Source organism: Microcaecilia unicolor, chromosome 11, assembly GCF_901765095.1.
Source record: "Microcaecilia unicolor chromosome 11, aMicUni1.1, whole genome shotgun sequence".
Taxonomy (NCBI): Eukaryota; Metazoa; Chordata; class Amphibia; order Gymnophiona; family Siphonopidae; genus Microcaecilia; species Microcaecilia unicolor.
Window position 1 is genome coordinate 132,252,311 of NC_044041.1, and position 23,719 is coordinate 132,276,029.

At 44.6% G+C, this 23,719-nt stretch overlaps 1 protein-coding gene across 1 annotated transcript in view; it reads left to right on the forward strand.

Annotated features, from left to right (window-relative positions):
* The first annotated feature begins 786 nt into the window (after positions 1–786).
* TSGA10IP (testis specific 10 interacting protein) overlaps positions 787–23,719 on the forward strand; it is a 246,307-nt gene continuing 223,374 nt past the window's right edge. Inside the window, exon 1 of the mRNA XM_030220147.1 lies at positions 787–963. Within this exon, the coding sequence (XP_030076007.1) occupies positions 787–963 (177 nt within the window). The remainder of the gene's footprint in view (positions 964–23,719) is intronic.

Consider the following 23,719-nt stretch of genomic DNA (forward strand, 5'->3'; position numbering starts at 1 on the left):
GCTGGGGTCCACCTTAGGAGTCAGCACTCAAGAAAAAGATCTAGGTGTCATTGTAGACAATACGCTGAAATCTTCTGCCCAGTGTGCAGCCAAAAATGTAAACAGGATGCTAAGAAGTATTAGGAAAGGTATGCAAAATAAGAAAACTTTCTCTTCCCAAAGACTGCTTCATAACAATCCATTGACTTCTATCTCCTAGCATCATCCATTATCCTTTCCTATAATGTTTTTGGTCTCATGCATTATTATACCAGTGGTCTCTAATTGTTCTCATACCTCACACTAGCATTATCGGCTTTTGTCTCACCTAGAATGTAAACCACACGAACCCTGGAAGGGGGATATTAGCGGTATACAAGAATTTATTTGATTTGATTTGACAGGCACAGGGATAAACAGCCTGCCACTTCTAGGACTGGAAGGTTCAGCGGCTGGGTGCAGGGATACAGAGCTTGTCACCTCTAGGACTGGAGGACTCAAGGGATGGGTGCAGGGATACAGAACCTGTCACCTGTAGTGCTTGAGAATTCGGAGGATGAGCCCATTCTTGGAACATCCATTTTGGGAGACCTAGCTCACTTGGATGTTCCTGTGTGGATATTGACAAATTGGGACCTGAATGTTCCTGGTTGGAACTGATTCCATCAGCAGTTCCTTAGGGCAACCATTGTCTGGTCCATGGTGAGATCAGAGTTGCAGAACCAGGTTCCGGAGCTTGGCTGAACACCATGACGACACAAGCGACCCTCAGGTCTATAGCTTTCACTCTCCTTCCATCTAATGAGTATGCAGGACGCCCACAGATGGTCTGCGCTACTTAACTCCTGTGTGGCCGTTCCTCATTACCCCAAGTATAGATGTGCCTGTACCCTCTATGTTAGGAAGGGCAGTCAGATGTGGCGGGATTGGCAGTTGGAAGAGGCTGCGTGTTACCAAAACTTGTATGAGTCGGACATGAGCGAGGTGAGGACAGTTTTGAAGAATAAAAATATTACACTTGATGATTTTTGCACAAAAACTACCACCAGGAAGAAGCAAGCTAAAGTCTGGATGATTAATTAGGAAGAAGCTGTTTGCTGTGGGTCTGCCAGACAGAAAACCACCCTTTACTTAAGGTTCTGTTACCCAGAGGCAGGACATCTCTCAGACTGGAGAGTAGAGGATGCAGCAATAGTACCACAGAGGTAGTCTTTTGAAGCTTTATTGGGGCGGGGGGATTTTTGGATTAGCTCATGCTATTTTTTCAGTAGTAGCTCAAGCCATTACATTTAGGTATTTTCCTGTCCCCAGAGAACTTACAAAACTGAATTTGCATATGAGGCAATGGAAGGTGAAACAATGTACCCAAGAATTTAAAAAAGAAGTGTAGTAGTAGAATTTGAACTCTGGGCTCCCTGGTTGTCAGCCTACTGCTCTAACCATTAGGCTACTCCTCTACTTCTGGTCCAGAGACCTAAATAGAGCAGCAGGATATTTGGCATCTTCAAAATATGGTTCTCTAGGCTGCTGCCTATGCCTAATTCAGGCTTGGGTAGTTGGCAATTCATGTCTCTCCTTAGCTTAGAAAGCTGAGGAAAAGTTTATAAAATTTGTTCTCAGGAGCATGTAAGTCAGACTAAAGATATACTCCAATTCTCAGCTTGTCAGAAAATATGACTGGCTGATATAGACGCTGCTTTCAAGGGGACATATGAATCTGAGCAAGAAGAGCAACAAGTGGAGTGGCCTAGTGGTTAGAACCCCAGTCTTAACATCCAAAGGTGCTGGGTTCAAATCCCACTGCTGCTCCTTGTGATCTTCGGCAAGTCACTTAACCCTTCTTTACTTCAGGTACAAAATTTAGATTGTGAGCCCTCTAGAGACAGGGAAATATCCTCTACCATACCTGAATGTAATTCACCTTGAGCTACTACTGAAAACTGTGTGAGCAAAATCCAAAAAAATAAATCACCATAAGAACAGAGGCAGCTTTTCATGGCGCATTTCAGGAGAGGTGAAGGAAAAATAAGGACTAAGGCAGCCAGTCACAATAGAGAGGCTGATCTAGTAATGGTTTATGCTTGTTACACCGGTGCAATTTCCTATCGAACAATAGGATAATAAATCCCAATAAACAAATAAATAGCATCTCTGTGCACACAATAGTGCAAACCCAGCACTGGATTGGTGACTTCAGCTTTACCCCAACAAGATGGGAACTGTAGTTGGGACAGAAGAGGTCTCCCCAGTCTTACCCAAATTGCATCTGGAGGAAATGCATCTTCTCCTGACTTCAAAACCCTAGGCACAGGTGGTGGGGGTGGGGGAGGGAGAAGCTAAAATGAAACCTGGTCAGATGAACAGAATTTGAAATCATCTTTAGGATCATGGTGTGATTCTTGAATTTCCTTTTGTCTGCAGAATAACAGAGAAGAAACAATTGCACAATTGGTACTAACATAATTAAAGAGTACAGAATTATTGTGATTTTACACTTAGAAAGACAATCATGTTACCAGAGGACCTAGCTCGGTGGGTGCAGTGGGTATTTGAGCACCCCTATATTCAAACTTGTTTCACAGGATCCAGAGAGGTAAAAATTGTGTTGAGTTTAGGACCCCCTATCATTTTGGAAAGTAGGTTCTAGTGCTTGATGCCTCGTAAGTTTAACTTTTGATGACAATGGATACTGATAAAACCACTAGACCCCTAGATTGCCACTAGGGGGTGTGTAAGTGAAATAAATCACTAAATATTTTGCAGCTCAGTAAACAATCAAATTCTAATCATGATAATGACCATTCAAAGTTATATACTTTGAACAGTTATTTGTTTTAAAAAATTATACCTGTCTTATATATACACAGGTCAATAGAAAGCTCAAATCTAGATCCTCAGGGCTCAAGAGACAGGCAGAGCTCCGGAGTCTCAATGCTTGGATGAGACGATGGTGCAGGGAGGAGGGTTTTAGATTTATTAGGAACTGGGCAACATTCTGGGGAAGGGGAGCCTATTCCGAAAGGATGGGTTCCACCTTAACCAGGGTGGGACCAGGCTGCTGGTATCAGCATTTAAAAAGGAGATAGAGCAGCTTTTAAACTAGGAACGGGGGGGGGGGGGGGGGGGGGGGGGGAGGCCGACAGTTGCTCAAAAGTGCATGGTTCGGGATAAGGTATCTTTCAAAGATATCCCCAAAACAGGGAAGATAGGGTATTCTGATAGTGAGGTTGCAAAAGAGATCATAGTAGATCAGGTGTCCTTAAATAAGAATAAAAATCAGACAAAAGATTGGAAATTTATATTGTCAAGTACTAAGCATGATGTAAATGTCTATATGCGAATGCCAGGAGCCTAAGAAATAAGATGGGAGAGTTAGAATATATTGCACTAAATGAAAAATTAGATATAATAGGCATCTCTGAGACCAAGTGGAAGGAGGATAACCAGTGGGACACTGTCATAACGGGGTACAAATTATATCATAGTGATAGGGTGGATCGAATTGGTGGAGGGGTAGCATTGTATATTAGTGAGAGCCTTGAATCAAATACATTGAAAATTCTGCAGGAAACAAAACACTTCTTGGAATCACTGTGGATTGAAATTCCATGTGTAAAGGGGAAAAGGATAGTGATAGGAGCAGTGGTGTGCTGGTAAATGTTTAACAACAGGCTCTCTCTCTGGTCCCCCTCTGCGCCCCCCTGGTCCCTCTCTGCGCCCCCATCCCCCTCTGCGCCCCCCCCCGAATTGCAGAGCTGGCTATAGCTGGGGAGAGAGCCTGGGGAGGGGTGGTGGCAATGCATTACTCCAGGAAAGAAAATTAAATGATCCCAGGTTCCAATCTAATTCATGTTTAATGTGCGATAAAATGCCATAAATAAGTAAATAAATATAAACTTTTAATGTTGAGCACCTGATTCTCAAAGTGAACATATTCCAAACACTATAATGAAAATAAAATGATTTTTTTCTACCTTTGTTGTCTGGTGACTGTTTTTCTGATCATGCTGACTCAGTATCCGATTCTGCTGCTATCTGTCCTCTTAACTCCGTTTCCAGGGCTTCTTTTCCATTTATTTCTTTCCTTTCCTCCTTACTTCTTCATTTCTGGTCCTCAGCTTCTGCCTATTTTCTTCATCCATGTGCAGTTTTTTCTCCTCTCTTCCTTTCCCTTCATCTCATCTCCTTCCTCACTCTTCCCTCCCCTCCATCCATGTCCAGCATTTCTTCTCTCTCCCCTCCTCTCCCCTGCCCTCCATCCACCCATGTCCAGAGACCCTTCTCTCCCCCTGAGCCCTGCATGCACCCATACCCAGTGACCCTCCTTTCCCCTGCCCTCCATCCACCCATGTCCAGTGACCCTCCTCTCCCCTGCCCTGCATGCACCTATACCCAGCGACCCTCCTCTCCCCTGCCCTGCCATCCATGCACCCATACCCAGTGACCCTCCTTTCCCCTGCTCTCCATCCACCCATGTCCAGCAGTGACCCTCCTCTCCCCTGCCCTGCATGCACCCATACCCAGTGACCCTTCTCTCTCCTCCATCCATCCACCCATGCCCAGCGACTCCCTTCTCTCCCCTGCCACCCCCTCCCGAGTTGTTCAGCGAATTCTCTTCCCTCCCTCTGGATCCAATCCCTCACCGACCTGACTCTGAGTCACCCTGCCTTGTTTTTGAATTTTTCGGGCAGGCAGTCTTGCCTGCCCACTGCCAGCGCTGACTCTCCCCCGCTGCCGGATCGCGCTTCAAAATGGCCACCGAGACTTACAAGGGCGGCCTACAAGACTTCAGCAGAAGTCTCACGAGGCCGCCTCTGGAAGTCTCGGCAACCAGTTTTAAAGCACAAACCGGTAGCGGGGGAGAGTCAGCGCTGGTAGCGGGCAGGCAAGACTGCCTGCCCCGAAGAAGTCGAAGGACAAGGCAGGGTGACTCAGAGTCGGGTCGGTGAGGGACCGGATCCAGAGGGAGGGAGGAGAGCCGGCTCGCACTTTTTAACAACCGGCTCGCAAGTCGGAAGAAAATTTAACAACCGGCTCTTGTGAGCCGGTGCGAACCGGCTCCAGCACACCACTGGATAGGAGTGTACTACCGTCCGCCTGCGAGGGTCAAAAATTTACTTCAGGCATGGATGCTGTTCAAAAACACCATCCTGGAAACCCAGGCCAAATATATTCCACGTATTAAAAAAGGAGGATGGAAGACCAAACGACAGCCAGCGTGGTTAAAAAGTGAGATGAAGGAAGCTATTAGAGCCAAAAGAAAATCCTTCAGAAAATGGAAGAAGGAGCCAACTGAAAATAATAACAGCATAAGGAATGTCAAATGCAAAGTGCTGATAAGGAAAGCTAAGAGGGACTTCGAAAAAAAGATTGCGTTGGAGGCAAAAACACATAGTAAAAATTTTTTTTTAGGTATATTAAAAGCAGGAAGCTGGCAAAAGAATCGGTTGGACCGCTAGATGACTGAGGAGTAAAAGGGGTGATCAGGGAAGACAAAGCCGTAGCGGAAAGATAAAATGAATTCTTTGCTTCAGTCTTCACCGAGGAAGATTTGGATACCAGTGCCGGAAATGGTATTCGAAGCTGACGAGTCAGAGAAACTTAATGAATTCTCTGTAAACCTGGAGGATGTAATGAGGCAGTTCTACAAACTGAAGAGTAGCAAATCTACTGGACTGGATGGTATTCATCCCAGAGTACTGATAGAACTGAAAAATGTATCCTTAAAATCGAGCGTGGCAATGGAAGATTGGAGGGTGGCCAGTGTAACGCCTCTACTATTCAATTGCTTCATCTCTATTCCATTTTCATGCAAATTTCTCATTGTGTCTTCTACTATTCTGTTCATTTGTACTGAGTGTTAAGAAAAAGCACGAGCATTAGCAATCTGACAAATGGATTATACTATCCAAAAGTCAGGGGGAAAACTTTCTTCCTATCTACACATCTTCAGTGGTTTTAGTCATCAACAGATTTTCTTTTCCAGCTGCAAATTTCTATCAAACCATCTTCTACTCTATGACTTTTGATTATATTCTTCAATATCAAGCCTATCGGACATTTACTGTAACATCATTTCTTCCTCACAGTTTCACTGTTCTACCTGACTAGCTAGTTCTTATATTTGTATTTTTATTTTATTACTAGTAAAAAAGGCCCGTTTCTCAAAGAAATGAAACGAGCGCTAGCAAGGTTTTCCTCAGAGTGTGTATGTTTGAGAGAGAGTTTGTGACAGTGACTGTGTGAGAGAGAGTGAATGTACGAGTGTGTGTGTGTGTGTGACAGAGAGAGACCAAACGAGAATGAGTGTGTGCCAGGGTTCCCCCTCCCTCTGAGTTCCAGGGTCGTCCCCTCCCTCCCTCCGAGTTCCAGGGTCTTCCCCCTCCCTCCCTCCGTGTGCTAGGGTCATCCCCTCCCTCCCTCCCTCTGAGTTCCAGGGTCGTCCCCCTCCCTCTGAGTTCCAGGGTCATCCCCTCCCTCCCTCCGAGTTCCAGGGTCCCCTCCCTCCCTCCCGTCTTCTGAGTTCCAGGGTCGTCTCCCTCCCTCCCTTCCTCTGAGTTCCAGGGTCGTCTCTCTCCCTCCCTCTGAGTTCCAGGGTCGTCTCCCCTCTCTCCCTCCCTACGAGTTCCAGGGTCATCCTATCTCCCTCCCTCCTTTTGAGTTCCAGGGTCATCCCCTCCCTCCCTCCCTCTGAGTTCCAGGGTTCTCCCTTTGAGTTCCAGGGTCCTCCCTCCTTCCCTCCGAGTTCCAGGGTCCTCCCTTCGAGTTCCAGGGTCCCTCCCTCCCTCTGAGTTCCAGGGTCCTCCCCCTCCCTCCCTCCGAGTTCCAGGGTCCTCCCTCTCTCCCTCCCTCCGTTCCAGGGTCCTCCCTCTCTCCCTCCCTCTGAGTTCCAGGGTCATCCCGTACCTCCCTCCCTCCTTCCCTCTGAGTTCCAGGGTCATCCCCCTCCCTCTGTGCCAGGGTCATCCCTTCCCTCCCTCCCTCTGAGTTCCAGGGTCATCTCCTCCTTCCCTCCCTCCCTCTGAGTTCCATGGTTGTCCCCTCCCTCTGAGTTCCAGGGTCCCCTCTCTCCCTCCGAGTTCCAGGGTCATCTCCCTCCCTCCGAGTTCCAAGGTCGTCGTCCCCTCCCTCCCTCCCTCCGAGTTCCAGGGTCATCGTCCCCTCCCTCCTAGTTCCATGGTCATCATCCCCCTCCCTCTGAGTTCCAGGGTCATCGTCCCCCTCCAAGTTCCAGGGTCATCCCCTCCCTCCCTCCCTCCGAGTTCCAGGGTCATCCCCCCTCCCTCAGAGTTCCAGGGTTGCCCCCTCCCTCCCTCCAAGTTCCAGGGTCACCCCCCTCCCTCCGAGTTCCATGGTCATCTCCCTCCCCCTCCTTCTGAGTTCCAGGGTTAACCCCCCTCCCTCCGAGTTCCAGGGTTGCCCCCCTCCCTCCCTCCCTTCGTGTTCCAGGGTTGTCCCCCTCCCTCCCTCCCTCCGAGTTCCAGGGTCCTCCCTCTCTCCCTCCCTCCGAGTTCCAGGGTCATCCCCTCCCTCCCTGTAAGTTCCAGGGTCGTCCCCTCCCTCCCATTTTACTGCACTGCAAATAGAGGAAAATATTACCACACTGGAAATACAGAAAAATAAAGCAGCCAATGTTTTTGTCGTTCCAGCGATGTTCCTCTCCTGTGTGCTGCACACAAAATGAATGACCCCTTCTCCTGATGCTCCTCCCTTCTTCCCATACACTTCCCTCTGATAGGTCCCTCGACGTCACGTACTGTTGCCTGTGAACTGTGCAGCGTTGCCTTCACTCTCACTGTTCCGCCCTCGATGTCATCACGTTTTGACGCGAGGGCGGGACAGAGAGAGATGTGACAGACTTACGAATGTTACGAACCATTCACTGAAGCCACGGAGTCAGCTTCAGAACTTTGGAGGTGCGTTTTATTATAGTAGATGCTCTTTCTAAGGTATTCTTAAGCTTAGGTTTTTTTTTCAGTTTTGGCATTCACTTTAACCTTGGCTGTAGGTCATTTACTTTTCCTACTAGCTTGGCAGCAGATCATGATGTGTTTTGCAGGTGGCAGTCTTCCTTCTTCTTCCAGGTCAAAGCCATATGACATGTCCTGTCACAGGAGAGGAATCAATATTTCTACTCAATATTATTTCTTCCAAAAATAAAATAAAAACAAACCAGGAAGCTTGTGCCCTATACTCAGTGTCAGAGATGGGTCATGGATTTGATATACTGCCTTTCTGTAGTATAGCTGAAGTGGTTTACATATATAATGAGGGTCCCAAAAAACAACAAGGCAAACGATCTGCAAAATCCAATATGGGAAAAAAAGCCAGCAGATCAATGTCACAACAAAAAGATTTTATTGAAGATACCGTGTATGAACAAATCGCCCGACACAGGCCGTGTTTCGCCCACCTAGGGCTGCGTCAGGGGCTACAATGAACAAATATATAATAATTATCATAGATCATAAGAAATAAAATATAACACACATACGAACATAATATATAATGATATATTATGTTCGTATGTGTGTTATATTTTATTTCTTATGATCTATGATAATTATTATATATTTGTTCATTGTAGCCCCTGACGCAGCCCTAGGTGGGCGAAACACGGCCTGTGTCGGGCGATTTGTTCATACACGGTATCTTCAATAAAATCTTTTTGTTGTGACATTGATCTGCTGGCTTTTTTTACATATATAATGTGCAGGTACTTTCTCTGTCCTTAGTGGCTCACAATCTAAGTTTTGTACCTTGGCTAATGAAGGATTAAGTGACTTGCCCAGGGGCCCAAGGGGCTGCAGTGGGCATTGAACCCAGCTCTCCAGGTTCTCAGCCCATGGCACTAATCATTAGGCTACTCCTCCATTCTTGTTTCTATTGCAAAAAATTTCAGAATGCCCACTATCCCATTCATTCTTCTTCTGCTCAAAAAATGAGACTGAATGCGTACCTTGGACCTCAAAGATACATAAACATATATTCTAATTCATCCTTTTTACAAGAAGTATTTCTCAAAATACCTCATGTTGGCAGCTGTATACCTTATCAAACAAAGGCATTCAGTATTGCCGTAGCTTGATGATTGGCTTCATGGATGACTATCAGGCTTATTTTTGAAAGTGATTGCCGGCGATCTTCCGACATAAATCGGGAGATGGCCGGCGATCTCGCAAAAGCGGCGAAATCGGTATAATCAAAAGCTGCTTTTTTTGACACCATTGCCACTTTCCTGTCGCCGAGTCGGTGAATGTTCAAGGGGGCGTGTCGGCGGCGAAGCGAAGGCAGGACATGGGTGGGCATGGGCGTGGCTACCAGATGGCCGGCTTTTGCGGATAATGGGGGAAAAAGCGGCGTTAATCAGTATTTCGCCACTTTTACTTGGTCCTCACGACCAAGCCTCAAAAAGGTGCCCAAACTGACCAGATAACCACTGGATGGAATGGGGGATGACCTCCCCATACTCCCCCCAGTGGTCACCAACCCCCTCCCACACTAAAACAATAAAAATAAAGACCTTTTTTGCCAGCCTCAAATGTCATACCCAGCTCCCTGACAGCAGTATGCAGGTCCCTGGAACAGTTTATGTTGGTTGCAGTGGACTTCAGGCAGGTGGACCCAGGCCCACTCCCCCTACCTGTTACACTTGTGGTGCTAAGTGTTGTGCCCTCCAACCCCCCCCCCCCCAAAACCCACTCTACCCACATCTAGGTGCCCCCCTTCACCCATAAGGACTATGGTAGTGGTGTAGAGTTGTGGGGAGTGGGTTTTGGGGGACCAGTGCACTACAAATGCTGGCTCCTCCCATGACCAAATGCCTTGGATGTCGCCAGGTTGGAGATCGCTGGCATTTTTTCCATTTTCGCTGAAAAACAAAAACGGCCATCTCAAACCCGGCGAACTCTGGCATTTGGCCGGGCTAAACCGTATTATCGAAAAAAAAAATGGCCGGCTATCTTTTTCAATAATACGGTTACGGCCAGCTGTAGCACCACTGCCAAATAGATCGCCGGCGATCAATTTACCGGCAACGTTCAATTATGCCCCTCCACGAGTCTCAAGCCTTAATTCTTCTGGACAAAATAATCACTCTTCTTCAGTTTCTGAGATTTCTTCACAGCTTTCAGAGCTCCACACTTCATCTAACATCATTTCATTTCTAGGGGTACATACATAAGTACATAAGTATTGCCATACTGGAAAAGACCAAAGGTCCATCAAGCCCAGCATCCTGTTTCCAACAGTGGCCAATCCAGGTCACAAATACCTGGCAAGATCCCCAAAAAGTACAAAATATTCTATACTACCAATCCCAGAAATAGTGGATTTTCCACAAGTCCATTTAATAATGGTCTATGGACTTTTTCTTTAGGAAGCCGTCCACTAAGCTAATTGCCTTTACCACATTCTCTGGCAACGAATTCCAGCGTTTAATTACACGTTGAGTGAAGAAATATGTTCTCCGATTCATTTTAAATTTACTACATTGTAGCTTCATTGCATGCCCCCTAGTCCTAGTATTTTTGGAAAGCGTAAACAGACACTTCACATCTACTGGTTCCACTCCACTATCCAGATCCAAATGCTCATGCCTTTGTGCCATATAGTTAGGGCCCAAGGTCACATCCAGAGTGTACTTACAGTTGCTATTTTGTATTGCAGCAGCTGTTTATATCATTTTGTTAACCATTCAGTAGGATATCAAGCTTCAATTGGATCAGCACTCCCAACCCTCACCTCCATACTTTACCCACCTTCTTGGCTTCATCTTGTATTACAGTAATAGGTTCACCAATCCAATCTAGCAGTGGATGTTCTTTTCCACTGTGTCGGTATCAATTAATCATGACTATAGATACCTCAACCTGAGTGGGGAGCTCATCCCAACAATCAACAGTTGCAAAGTATGTCGTTAAGAAATGAGAAAACTCTTGAAGAGGGTTCGCATGAACCACCTGGAACTCTATGCCTTATTGGTGTTCTTCTCCACCTTCACAGTTTCTCTATTTAGACAGACTCTCAAATGGCGATCCTTTTTTATGTACAGACAAGAGAAACAGGCTCTCTGTTCCTTTGCAAAGAAACAGCCAGAATCTGGAACTCTGCTGTAGCAAACTGAATACAGATACAAGTTGCTTATATACCCAGGGCACCGAATCGGTTACTTAATAAACTCAGCAGAGTACTTCATCCTCATGAGTGGTACCTGGAAGCAATTCTCGAGTTTCCTTGTTTAAGAATGAGGAACACCTCAGAACAACCTTTTTCACAGCAAAGAGAACGTAAAGCCTCCTCTCTACTGTTTGATTCCCTTCCCACCCACCTCCAACACCCTGCCCCCTCTCGCTACACACACATATCTAGCTCGGGATGCCCTGGCAACTCTATGGACCTGGTCATTCTTTACTTCACTTTATTTCTTATTAGTCGCAAGCATTCCCAGACTGAGTTCAGCGCGACTTACATTGTTACATTTTAGACTCAACACATTTCAAGAAGAAAAACATTAGTTGGGGGGGGGGGGGTATTGGGGTGCTATACACATTATCCTTATTCCCTAACACATATTTTCTGAATAGATGAGTCTTCAACTGTTTACGGAAAATTCCGTACTCTGCTATTGATTTTTTTGTCATTGGTATATATTGTTCCACCATTTTGCCGATAGATGGGATAAGGTTGTTCAGTGTAACTTCTTAAATCTGACACCTTTTGTTGATGGAAATACTAGGTCCAGATTTCCTTTCATTCTTCTCAGACTTTTTTCGGGTAGTATTATCCAACAGTTTATATATTCTGGCATTTTGCCATGTAGAAATGAATGTATCATGGTGCAGAAATTCCTCTATGCCTCTATGCTTATCCTCCAATTCTTCTCATACTGAGAATTCTATAGACGTTTCAGTGAAGCCGAAGCACAATAATTCTCATAGAGCTTACTGGCCTCAGTAGAACTGATTCTCTCTTCTCAGGAACATGGCACTTCTACCTCCTTGCAAGCACAACAAATTTAACAGGAGGACTGTCTTACATAAGAACATAAGCACTGCCATACCGACATAGACTAAAGGTCCATCAAGCTCAGTATCCTGTTTCCAACAGTGGCCAATCCACTGTTCACAAGTACCTGGCAAGATCCTAAAACAGTAAGCAGAATGTGGTAAAAAGCAATTAGCTTAGCAGGGTTTTAAAAGGTTTGGATAATTTGCTAAAAGAGCCATTATTATGATGGACTTGGGAAAATCCACTACTTATGCTAGAAATAAGTAGTGGATTTTCCCAAGTCCATCATAATAATGACTCTTTTAGGAAATTATCGAAACCTTTTAAAAACCCTACTAAGCTAATTGCTTTTTACCACATTCTCTGACAACAAATTCCAGAGTTTAATTACATGTTGAGTAAAGAAAAATTTTCTACAATTTGTTTTAAATTTACTACTTGTAACTTCATTGCATGCCTCCTTCTATTTTTGGAGAGAGTGAACAAGCAATTCACATCTACCCATTCCACTCCATGTAATATTTTATAGATCTCTATCATATCTCCCCTCAGCTATCTCTTCTCCAAGCTGAAGAGCCCTAGCCTCTTTAGCCTTTCTTCATAAGGAAGCCATCCCATCCCCTTCATCATTTTTGTTGCTCTTCTCTGTACCTTTTCTAATTTTGCTGTATCTTTTTTGAGATACAGTGACCAGAATTACACACAGTATTTGAGGTTCGGTCGCACCATGGAGCAATACAAAGGCATTATAATAATCTCAATTTTGTTTTCCATTCCCTTCCTAATAATTCCTAACATTCTATTTGCTTTCTTAGCTACCGCTGCACACTGAGCAGAAGATTTCAACTTATCATCAACGATGATACCAAGATCTGTTTCCTGAGCAATGATTCCTAGTGTGGAACCTTGCAACACGTAGCTATAGTTTGGGTTCTTCTTTTCTATAGGCATGACTTTGCACTTGCTCACATTAAATGTCATCTACCATTTGGATGCCCAGTCTCCCAGTTTCATAAGGTCCTCTTGCAATTTTTCACAAAACTCTTGCAATTTAACGACTTTGAATAGCTTTGTGTCATCGGCAAGTTTAATTATCTCACTAGTTATTCCCATCTCTAGATCATTTATAAATATGTTAAAAAGTATCAGTCCCAGCACAGACCCCTGGGGAACCCCACTATCTACCCTTCTCCATTGAGAATATTGGCCATTTAATCCTACTCCTGTTTTCTATCTTTTAATCAGTTCATCCATAATATAACACTACCCCATATCCCATGACTTTCTAATTTTCTCAGGAGTCTTTCATGAGGTACTTTGTCCACTGCCTTTTGAAAACCCAAATATACAATATCGACTGGCTCACCTTTATCCACATGTTTATTCACCCCTTCAAAGAAATGTAGTAGACTGGTGAGGCAAGATTTCCCTTGACTAAATCCATGTTAGCCTTTTCTCATTAATCCATGCCTATATATATGCTCAGTAATTTTGTTCTTTATAATAGTATTTACCATTTTGCCTGGCATGGATGTCAGGCTCACCAGTCTATAATTTCCTGGATCACCTGTGGAATCCTTTTTAAAAACTGGCATTACATTGATTGGCCACCCTCAAATCTTTTGGTACCATGCTTGATTTTAAAGACAAATTATATATTACTAACAATTGCTCTGCAAGTTCATTTTTCAGTTCTAGCAGTACTCTGGGATATATACCATCCAGTCCAGGTGATTTAGTACTCATAGTACATAAGTAATGCCACACTGGTAAAAGACCAAGGGTCCATCGAGCCCAGCATCCTGTCCACGACAGCGGCCAATCCAGGCCAAATACACCTGGCAAGCTTCCCAAACGTACAAACATTCTATACATGTTATTCCTGGAATTGTGGATTTTTCCCAAGTCCATTTAGTAGTGGTTTATGGACTTGTCCTTTAGGAAACCATCTAACCCCTTTTTAAACTCTGCCAAGCTAACCGCCTTCACCACGTTCTCTGGCAACAAATTCCAGAGTTTAATTATGCGTTGGGTTAAGAAAAATTTTATCCGATTTGTTTTAAGTTTATTACACTGTAGTTTCATCGCATGCCCCCTAGTCCTAGTATTTTTGGAAAGCGTGAACAAACGCTTCACATCCACCTGTTCCACTCCACTCATTATTTTATATAACTCTATCATGTCTCCCCTCAGCCGTCTCTTCTCCAAGCTGAAAAGCCCTAGCCTCCTTAGTCTTTCTTCATATGGAAGTCATCCCATCCCCGCTATCATTTTAGTCACCCTTTGCTGCACCTTTTCCAATTCTACTATATCTTTCTTGAGATGCAGCGACCAGAATTGAACACAATACTCAAGGTGCGGTCGCACCATGGAGCAATACAACGGCATTATAACATCCTCACACCTGTTTTCCATACCTTTCATAATAATACTCAACATTCTATTTGCTTTCCTAGCCGCAGCAGCACACTGAGCAGAAGGTTTCAATGTATTATCGACAACAACACCCAGATCCCTTTCTTGATCCATAACTCCTAACGTGGAACCTTCCATGACGTAGCTATAATTCGGGTTCTTATTTCCCACGTGCATCACCTTGCACTTGCTCACATTAAACGTCACCTGCCATTGAGCCACTCAGTCTCCCAGTCTCATAAGGTCCTTCTGTAATTCTTCACAATCCTGTCGCGAGTTAACGACTTTGAATAACTTTGTGTCATCAGTAAATTTAATTACCTCGCTAGTTACTCCCATCTCTAAATCATTTATAAATATATTAAATAGCAGCGGTCCTAGCACAGACCCCTGAGGAACCCCACTAACTACCCTTCTCCATTGTGAATTCTGCCCATTTAACCCCACTCTCTGTTTCCTATCCTTTAACCAGTTTTTAATCCACAATAGGACATTTCCTGCTATCCCATGACCCTCCAATTTCCTCTGTAGCCTTTCATGAGGTACCTTGTCAAACACCTTTTGAAAATCCAGATACACAATATCAACCGGCTCCCCTTTGTCCACATGTTTGTTTACTCCTTCAAAGAATTGAAGTAAATTGGTCAGGCAAGATTTCCCCACACAAAAGCCGTGCTGACTTGGTCTCAGTAATCCATGTCCTTGGATGTGCTCTGTAATTTTGTTTTTGATAATAGCCTCTACCATTTTCCCCGGCACCGACGTCAGACTCACTGGTCTATAATTTCTGGATCTCCCCTGGAACCTTTTTAAAAAATCGGCATTACATTGGCCACCTTCCAATCTTCCGGTACCACGCTCGATTTTAAGGATAAATTGCATATCACTAACAGTAGCTCCGCAAGCTCATTTTTCAGTTCTATCAGTACTCTAGGATTAATACCAACCAGCCCAGGAGATTTGCTACTCTTCAGTTTGCTGAACTGCCCCATTACATCCTCCAGGTTTACCGTGAAGTCAGTAAGTTTCTATGACTCGTCTGCTTGAAATACCATATCCATCACCGGTATCCCACCCAAATCTTCCTCGGTGAAGACCGAAGCAAAGAATTCATTCAATCTCTCCGCTACGTCTTTATCTTCCTTAATCGCCCCTTTTACCCCTCGGTCATCCAGCGGCCCAACTGATTCTTTTGCCGGCTTCCTGCTTTTAATATACCTAAAAATGTTTTGCTATGTTTTTTTGCCTCTAATGCTATCTTTTTGTCGTAATCCCTCTTGGCCTTCTTTATCTGCACCTTGCATTTGCTTTGACACTCCTTACGCTGCTTCTTGTTATTTTCAGACGGTTCCTTCTTCCATTTTCTGAAGGCGTTTCTTTTATGCCTAATATCTTCCTTCACCTCACTTTTCAACCATGCTGGCTGTCTTTTGGACTTCCGTCTTTCTTTTTCTAATTCGCGGAATATGTTTGGCCTGGGCCTCCAGGATGGTATTTTTGAACAGCGTCCAAGCCTGTTGTACAGTTTTTACCCTCTCAGTTGCCCCCTTAAGTTTTTTTTTTAACTGTTCTTCTCATTTTATCATAGTCTCCTTTTTTAAAGTTAAACGCTAACGTATTTGACTTCCTGTGTATAGTTACTTCAAGGTTGATATCAAAACTGATCATATTATGATCACTGTTATCAAGCGGCCCCAGTACCATAACGTCCCTCACCATATCATGCGGTCCACTAAGGACCAAGTCTAGAATTTTTCCTTCTCTCGACGGCTCCTGCACCAGCTGCTCCATAAAGCTGTCCTTGATTTCATCAAAGAATTGTACCTCTCTAGCATGTCCCGATGTTACATTTACCCAGTCCATATTTGGATAATTGAAGTCACCCATTATTATCACATTGCCCATTTTATTTGCGTCTCTGATTTCTTTTATCATTTCTGCGTCTATGTGCTCATCCTGGCGAGGTGGACGGTAGTATACTCCTATCACCGTCCTTTTCCCTTTTATACATGGAATTTCAACCCACAATGATTCAAAGGTGTGATTTGTGTCCTTCTGAATTTGTAATCTATCTGAGTCAAGGCTCTCGCTAATATACAATGCTACCCCTCCACCAGTCCGGTCCACCATATCACTACGATATACTTTGTACCCCGGTATGACAGTGTCCCACTGGTTATCCTCTTTCTACCAGGTCTATAATGCCTATTATATTCAGTTTTTCATTTAGTGCAATATATTCCAACTCTCCTATCTTATTTCTTACACTCCTAGCATTTGCATATAGACATTTCAGAGTATGTTTGTTGTTCCTATTTGCAAGATGCTTAGTACTTGACACTATTGATTTGCCATCTTTTGTCTGATCTTTAGTTGTATTTAAGGGCACTTGGCCTACCAGGGTCTGTTGTGCAACATCACTATCCAGAAGCCCTATCTTACCTGTTTGTGAGGTATCCTTGCAAGATACCTTATCCCGAACCATGCGCTTTTGAGCGACTGTCGGCCTTCCCCCTATTTCTAATTTAAAAGCTGCCTATCTCCTTTTTAAATGCCGATGCCAGCAGCCTGGTCCCACCCTGGTTAAGGTGGAGCCCATCCTTTCGGAATAGGCTCCCTCTTCCCCAGAATGTTGCCCAGTTCCTAACAAATCTAAAACCCTCCTCCCTGCACCATCGTCTCATCCATGCATTGAGACTCCGGAGCTCTGCCTGTCTCTTTGGCCCTGTGCGTGGAACAGGCTACCCTAGAGGATCTGGATTTGAGCTTTCTACCTAAGAGCCTAAATTTGGCTTCCAGAACTTCTCTCCCACATTTTCCTATGTCATTGGTACCCACATGTACCAAGACAGCCGACTCCTCCCCAGCACTATCTAAAATCCTATCTAGGTGATGCGCGAGGTCCGCCACCTTCACACGAGGCAGGCAAGTCACCAGGCGATCCTGACATCCACCAGCCACCCAGCTATCTATATGCCTAATGATCGAATCACCAACTACAACGGCTGTCCTAACCTTTCCCTCCCGGGCAGCACTTGGAGACATATCCTCGGTGCGAGAGGATAGTACATCCCCTAGTGGGCAGGTCCTGGCTACAGGAGTACTTCCTACTTCACCAGGGTGATGCTCTCCTTCTAGTAGACCTCCCTCCTGCAAGGTAGCACAAGGGCTACCATACTGGAGGTGGGACTTCTCTACAACATCCCTATAGGTCTCCTCTATGTACCTCGCTGTCTCCCTCAGCTCCACCAAGTCTGCTACTCTAGCCTCAAGAGAACGGAGCTCTTTGCATCGGGCACACACATATGACATCTCACCAACTGGGAGATAATCATATATGTGACACTCAATGCAAAAGACTGGATAGCACCCCTCTCGCTGCTGGACTGCTGACTCCATCTTAGTGTTTTTGAGTTTTTCAATAATTTAAAACTTGCTACAGTATTAAGGATATTAGCCTAATATAAAAGTGTCTCTTAGTTTATATAGTATATTGTATGATTTATTTAGTGTTTCTTTCTTAGATGGTAATGAAATGTATTTAAAACTCTGTAAGAGCACTCCTTGCTTGTTACCCTAATTACAATAACTGACTATAAATGAAGAGTTGTACTAGGGGTGGGCTGGAAGACTAAACTAGATCCTGCAGTGCCTGTTAGATTCTATCTGTTAATGCTGTGGTACAAAGCTTTTAAAACTAAGTGGAAAAGACTATGGAGATTAGTTGTTAAAATTTGCTTTTTTTTTTTTTATTTGTGCATTTATTTATATACTTACAAGTTAAATCACTTGATAAGAAAATAATGCTAATACAATTAATATCTCATAGGAAATTTAACGCATATAAATTTTAAAGTTCCTTATTAGCATCATAAAAGTCCACAACATAGGAGTCCAATGATCCAACTATGGAGAACAAAAAGAAAAACAATCTATACACTTAAATCGAGACGTAAATGTTTACAAGCTTGTTATATTTATACCCTTAAGAGGCTTTTTTTTATGTTATAAATAGGGTCAGTTGCGAAGGATCAAAATATACATATTTTATAGATTGATATGAAACCAAACACTGTAATGTTTCCTGTTTCAGTTGTAGAAATTTCTGTCTACATTTTTGCGTCTCTCGTGCCAGGTCTGGAAATACCCAAACTAGTAATCCTTTAAACAAATTTTCTCTTACTTGAAAATTTTTTTTTAGTATCCAGACCTTATCTGTGAGTAATGCAAACGTTACTATTAAAGTGGATGGTGTTCCTTGTTCTGAGTCAGATGTTTCTAGCATAGCCGAAACATCTAAGGACTGATTATTTCCTTGCATCTGTAAATTCTTTTCAGCCTTTGTGGGGATGTAAAAGGCCTGTGACACTGGAGGAATAAGATCTTCATTTATATTTAGAATTTCTTTAAAGTAAAACTTCAACATTTCCCTTGGGGAAATCAGCGAATGAAAAAGAAAGTTAATAAAACGTAAATTATTGCCTCGAGAGGCATTTTCAAGGAACTCTGACTTCCTCCTCAGGTTTACCAAATCTTTAATCATCGTCGTTTGTACAAGCTGTATCTGTTGAGTTTCCTTCTCAACCTTATTTATCTGTGATGACAATGTTTTAATTTCAGTGTCCATTTCTCTCACTTTCCCAGCAACCACAACTATTTCTTCTTTCATTTGTTTCATTTGGGGGCACAAAGCCTTACCAAGATCCGCTATCAACATCCATAAACTATCTAAAGTTACTTCCACAGGTTTTTTTTTTAAAACTTGTAATCAAAATATCTACTGGCTCACCAAGTTGTTGCATTGCCTCCGTCGCAGCTGCTCCTCTCTTATCCTCTGTAGATCTTAAAACGGCGTGTGCAGTTAAAGTTGGAGTTGAAATACTCCCACTTTCTTCCGATATTTGTAGAATTGCCTCCCGCCCTGAAGATCCCGCTAACACTTCGGTATTCGGGTCCACTGGGGCCGATATCGGGGAACTGCTAAACACCGGCTGAGGAGGCGGCTCTCCCTCCGTCGGGGCTCAAAGTAGCTTCCAGCCCATTGCTCTGCCCGCTATCTCCACTCGCGGGTTGAGCCTGCAGACCGTTCACTGACTGCGTTATCGAGTTTGCGGCCCTCTGCAAATACTGCGTTATTAAGCCCGATGAGGCAGAAGTTCTTTGCTGCTGGGAGGCAGCAGCAGCAGCTCGTCCTCTCCTCTTCGGCATATTAAAGGAAAAAGAAATATATCAAGGCAATGCTGAGGAGCACTCAAATGTGTCCGTCTCGATCGGCAGCCATCTTGGACTCTAAAAATTTGCTTTTTATAATTTTATTTTGCCTAACACTAACCTACAATTCCTCCTTTAAACCCCAATCTTTAAGTTCCCAAAGCACAAAGCAAAGTAGCATTCACTTACCAGAGAAATGTGCTCTTCTCTCAGAACTTCTCAGAAAGAAAGTTCAGTGGGACCTTTCCTCTGTAATTTATCAAATTGCCCATTACATCTTCCAGGTTTACAGAGATTTGTTTCAGTTTCTCTGACTTATCAGCACTGAATACTATTTCTGGCACTGGTATCTCCCCAAATCTTTGTTGGTGAAGAACAAAGCAAAGAAATCATTTAATCTTTCCGTTATGGCCAAGTCTTCCATGAGTGCTCTTTTTACACCTTGGTAATCTAGTGCCCATCTGATTCTTTTACCAACTTCTTGCTTCTAAAACGCCTAAAAAAGTTTTTATTATATGTTTTTGCCTTCAAAACAATCTTCTTTTCAAAGTCTTTCTTTGGCTTCCATATCATCACTTTGTATTTGACTTGCCATTCCTTATGCGGTATCTTATTATTTTGAGTCAGATTCTTCTTCCATTTTCTAAAGGATTTTCTTTTAGCACTAACAGCTTTCTTCACCTTGCTTTTTAACCATGTGGCTGTCATTTGGCATTCTTTCCACCTTTTTTAATACATGGAATATATCTGTCTGGGTTTCCAGGATGGTAATTTTGAACAACATCCATGCCTAGTGTAAACGTTATACATTTGCAACTGCTTCTCTACGTTTTTTTTTTACCATTCTTCTCATTTTATCATAGTCTCCTTTTTGAAAGTTAAATGCTAATGTATTGGATTTCCTGTGTGTATTTACTCCAGATATTATATTAAATCTAATCACGTTATGATCACTGCTATCAAGTGTCCCCAGCACTATTGCCTCCTGTACCAGTTCATGTGCTCCTGCTCCACTAAGAACTAGGTTTAGAATTGTTCCTCCTCTTCTTGGTTCCTGGACTATCTGCTCCCTAAGACAGTCCTTGATTTCACCTAGGAACTTTACCTCCCTAGCCTGCCTTGATGTTACCTTTATCCAGTTAATATTGGGGTAATTAAAATCACCCATTATTATTGTGTTCCCAGTTTGTTAGCCTCACTAATTTCTGATGACATTTCTGCATCTGTCTGCTCATCCTGGTCAGGTGGATGATAGTACACTCCTATCACTATCCTTTTCCCCTTCACACATGGAATTTCTATCCATAGGGATTCCAAGGTGTGTTTTGTGTCCTGCATAATTTTTACTCTATTTGATTCAAGGCAGTGGCGTAGCCAGACTGCCAATTTTGGGTGGGCCTGAACCCAAAGTGGGTGGGCACAAAATTTTCTCTGTACCCCCCCCCCCCCCCCAGCAAAATTTAGTCACACTCAGATGCATTTGTCACACAGGGTAAAGTGCTGCTTTTCAGTGCATCCGATTTCAGACAATTTACTAATCCTTTTCAGTGAGCTTTCAGAGGCCAAAACCTCCTGCCTCAGGTCAGTATAATGCTGTTACGGTATCCTCTCCTGACCTAAGGAAGGAAGTATTGGTCTCTGAAACTTTATTAACACCATATTACTTATCCTAAATTAAAATAAAATTATTTTCTTTACCTTTGTTGTATGGCCATTTACTTTGTCTCATTGTGTCTCTAGATTCTGCTTTCTTTCATTTAACTCTTCTGCCAGGGTTTCCTGGCCATTTGTCATTTTTCTCTCCTTTTTCTTTGCTTTCTTCAATATTTTTCTGCCTCTCTCTGTGTCTAGATTTAATTCATTCTTACTATCCATTCTTTAATTTCCTTCATCTACTTATGGCTTCTCATCTTTTTCTCACCCTTGTTCTCCCTGTGCCCCTTCCTCTTATTCTCCAGTCTTTCACTACTCTCCTGTTCCATCCAGCAGCTCTCTTCTTTCTCTCCCCATCCTTCCAGTGTCTCCCCTCTCTCTCCCCATCCTTCCATCTGTTTTTCCCTCATTCTCTCCCCATCCTTCCATCTGCTTTTTCCCTCTCTCTCCCCATCCTTCCATCTGTTTTTTCCCTCTTTCTCTCCCCATCCTTCCAGTGTCTCCCCTCTCTCTCCCCATCCTCCAATAGTCTCCCCTCTTTCTTTCTGCATCCTTCCATCCAGTGTCACCTCTTTCTCCCTACCCTTCCATCCAGCGTCTTCCCTCTTTCTCTCCCCATCCTTCTACCCATCTACCCTCTCTCCTGATCCTTCCATCTAATGTCTCGCTCCCTCCTTCTAACCAGTGTCTATCTCTCTACCCTTTTCTGTTCAGTGTCCCTTCTCTCTCCACATCCTTCCAGTCTCTCCCCTTTCTCTCTGCATCCTTCCATCCAGTGTCTCTCTCCCCACCCATCCGTTTTCCCTGTTTCTCTGCCATCCTTCCATCTGTTTTCCCTCTTTCTCTGCCATCCTTCCATCTTCTTCCATCTCTGTACCTCTATCTTCCTCCATGTTTAGTATCTCCTTTTCTCTGTGTCCCTATATTACTCTGTCCATCTTCTCCCCTCTCTTTGTCCCCAGTGCCAATATATTTCTACCCTCTCTGACCCTACCCCATCCAGCTTCTCTCCTTCTCACTCCCTCCTCTTTCCAGCATCTGGTTTGGTTGCTTAATTTCCTGCCTCCCTCCCTCAAGCTGTAGGTTTAATATTCCCTTTTCCTTCATCTCCTTGGTCTGGTATCTCTGTTTCCCTTCCCTCCCTCCTTGTGCTGTACCAGCAGTTCTCTCCCTTCCCTCCAGTTCTCCTCCCATGGTCCAGCAGCTCTCTCCCTTCCATCCAGATCCCCTCCTCCTCTTCCTCCCACATCTAACAGCTCTCTCCCTTCCACCCAGATCCCCTCCCCTCTTCCTTCAGCAGCTCTCTCCCTTCCATTGTCCCCTCCTCCTTCTCTTCCTCCCATATCCAGCAGCTCTTTCCCTTCCCTCCAGTCCCTTCCTCCTCTCCCTCCCATGTCCAGCTGCTCTCTCCCTTCCATCGTCCCCTCCTCCTCTTCCTCCCATGTCCAGGAGCTCTCCCCCTTTCCTCCAGTCCCTTCTTCCTCTTCCTAGCTTGTCCAGCAGCTCTCCAGCCCCTTCCTCCTCTCCCTCCCATGTCCAGCAGCTCTCTCCCTTCCATTCAGTCCCCTCCTCCCCTTCCTTCAGCAGCTCTCTCCCTGCCATCGTCCCCTCCTTCTCTTCCTCCCATGTCCAGCAGCTCTCTCCCTTCCCTCCAGTCCCTTCCTCCTCTTCCTCCCTTGTCCAGCAGCTCTCCAACCCCTTCCTCCTCTCCCTCCCATGTGTAGCAGCTCTCTCCCTTCCCTCCCTCTTCCAGAAGCTCTCCAGCCCCTTCCTCCCACCTCCAGCAGCTCTCTTCCTTCCCAGTTTCCTCTAATCCCCTTCCTCCTACAAGTCTGTCTCTGGCAAAAGTATCCCTTCCCCCCCAACCAACAAACCACAAATCCAGCACTTGCCCTCCAGGCCCACCCATCCAAATCCTTCATCGCTGTCGCTGCCTTTTCTCCCGCGGCTTCCGGGAGGCAGCGATCAGCGTTACCTGTCAGTGCCTGCCCTGAAATTATGCTTCTCTTCTCCCCAGGCTTCATTTCTTCGCTCGTCGGCAGCGCTACGCTACGCTACGCTGCGCTGCTATTCAAACAGGCAGCTCCGCTCCTCTCTGCCGCATCCATCCGGCCCTCTGATGCACTTCCTGTGTAGTAGGGCCGGATGGACACGGCAGAGAGGAGTGGAGCTGCCTGTTTGAATAGCAGCACAGCGTAGCGCTGCCGACGAGCGAAGAAACGAAGCCTGGGGAGAAGAGAAGCATAATTTCAGGGCAGGCACTGACAGGTAACGCTGATCGCTGCCTCCCGGAAGCCGCGGGAGAAAAGGCAGCGACAGCGATGAAGGATTTGGATGGGTGGGCCTGGAGGGCAAGTGGGTGGGCCTGGGCCCGTCCAGGCCCACCCGTGGCTACGCCCCTGATTCAAGGCACTTGGTATTCAAAAGCATTTTAAATACCTAGCTGTTTAAA